This window comes from Larimichthys crocea, chromosome I (assembly GCF_000972845.2).
Source record: "Larimichthys crocea isolate SSNF chromosome I, L_crocea_2.0, whole genome shotgun sequence".
Classification (NCBI taxonomy): Eukaryota; Metazoa; Chordata; class Actinopteri; family Sciaenidae; genus Larimichthys; species Larimichthys crocea.
In genome coordinates, this window is record NC_040011.1 from 39,397,982 (window position 1) to 39,399,141 (window position 1,160).

Genomic DNA, 1,160 nt, shown 5'->3' on the forward strand with positions numbered 1-1,160 from the left:
TCAATAATGTGCACTGAAGTCATTTTAATATAATATTGATTAAAATTAAATTACTTCATCTGCTGTTTCTCTTGCAGGCTGATAATCAAGCATCTGCCACTCAAACATATAATCCAATCAGTTTTCAAACAGCAGGCACATTTGAATGCTGAGCATTAGGACGTGTTAATATTCACCACACATGTCAACATGATTAAAATATGATGATAATAATAATAATAATAATAATAATACATGTGTAACGATGTGTCACGACTAGATCATCAAAGAGAACATTTCCAACCACATCACTTCCTTCCAGCTCACTCATCCCATCCAGTGGGTGTGTGGTAGTGTAGGGTGAGGGCCGTCATGGGTTTAGATGAGTAATTCCCCGAGTTTTGTCACATTTGTATAGTTTTTTTTTTTGCAGTGCAGCTGTGGACAGAGGTGCACATAAATAAAGCTTACCTTCACAGCAGTGCCTCCTTTAGGTGCTTTTTCTTTCTTGTCAGCGTCTGCGCTTCCTGAAGCAGCTCCTACACAACAGCAGCAGACACAACACGTTACACTAATGAAGCAGCTCCTACACAACAGCAGCAGACACAACACGTTACACTAATGAAGCAGCATTGCAATAATAATAAAGCTGCACGACCCAGCTTCATGTAGAAAAGCACAGCCTCAGTTCATAGCACGGGATTAACAGTAAGCTCTAACCTTTCCCGCCCTTGCCACCTTTTCCCTTTGGCGGCATTTTCAGATGCAAACGTGTATTAAAATTCAAACAATGCTGAGAAAGTAGAAACTGTCACAGCATGCGTTCATATGTTGTCACTGAGGCGTTTCTTCTTCTGATCTTTATTGGTAGGTTGCAGACAGTTTAATACCCAACACCGTCACCTGGTGGAAGAAACCAGAGGGTGCAGACTGAAATGAACATGTTTAGGTCAATTACATAGAAAATGTCCAAACATTTGAATATTATATAGTTTTAATATAAATGAACTAACAAACTTAATGTGAAGCAAGTGTTAAGATTCATGTAATAGTACCAGTAAACTCAAAAGGATTAGACTTGTTCGTAAGGCCGGTGATGGTGAGGGTGCAGATGGATGGATCGCTGACTGTGTTGGAAAGGAGGACGCCGTCTGTCTTGGACAGTGACTCCCACCCACTCC

The 1,160-nt window shown here is 40.5% G+C and overlaps 1 protein-coding gene across 1 annotated transcript in view; it reads right to left on the reverse strand.

Annotated features, from left to right (window-relative positions):
- Window positions 1-843, reverse strand: part of pin4 (protein (peptidylprolyl cis/trans isomerase) NIMA-interacting, 4 (parvulin)) — a 4,942-nt gene extending 4,099 nt beyond the window's left edge. The window contains exons 1-2 of the mRNA XM_010737500.3: window positions 700-843; window positions 451-518 (exon numbers count right to left, since the gene is read on the reverse strand). Coding sequence (XP_010735802.1) covers window positions 451-518; window positions 700-736 — 105 coding nt within the window. The 5' untranslated portion in view covers window positions 737-843. The remainder of the gene's footprint in view (window positions 1-450; window positions 519-699) is intronic.
- Window positions 844-1,160: the final 317 nt, after the last annotated feature.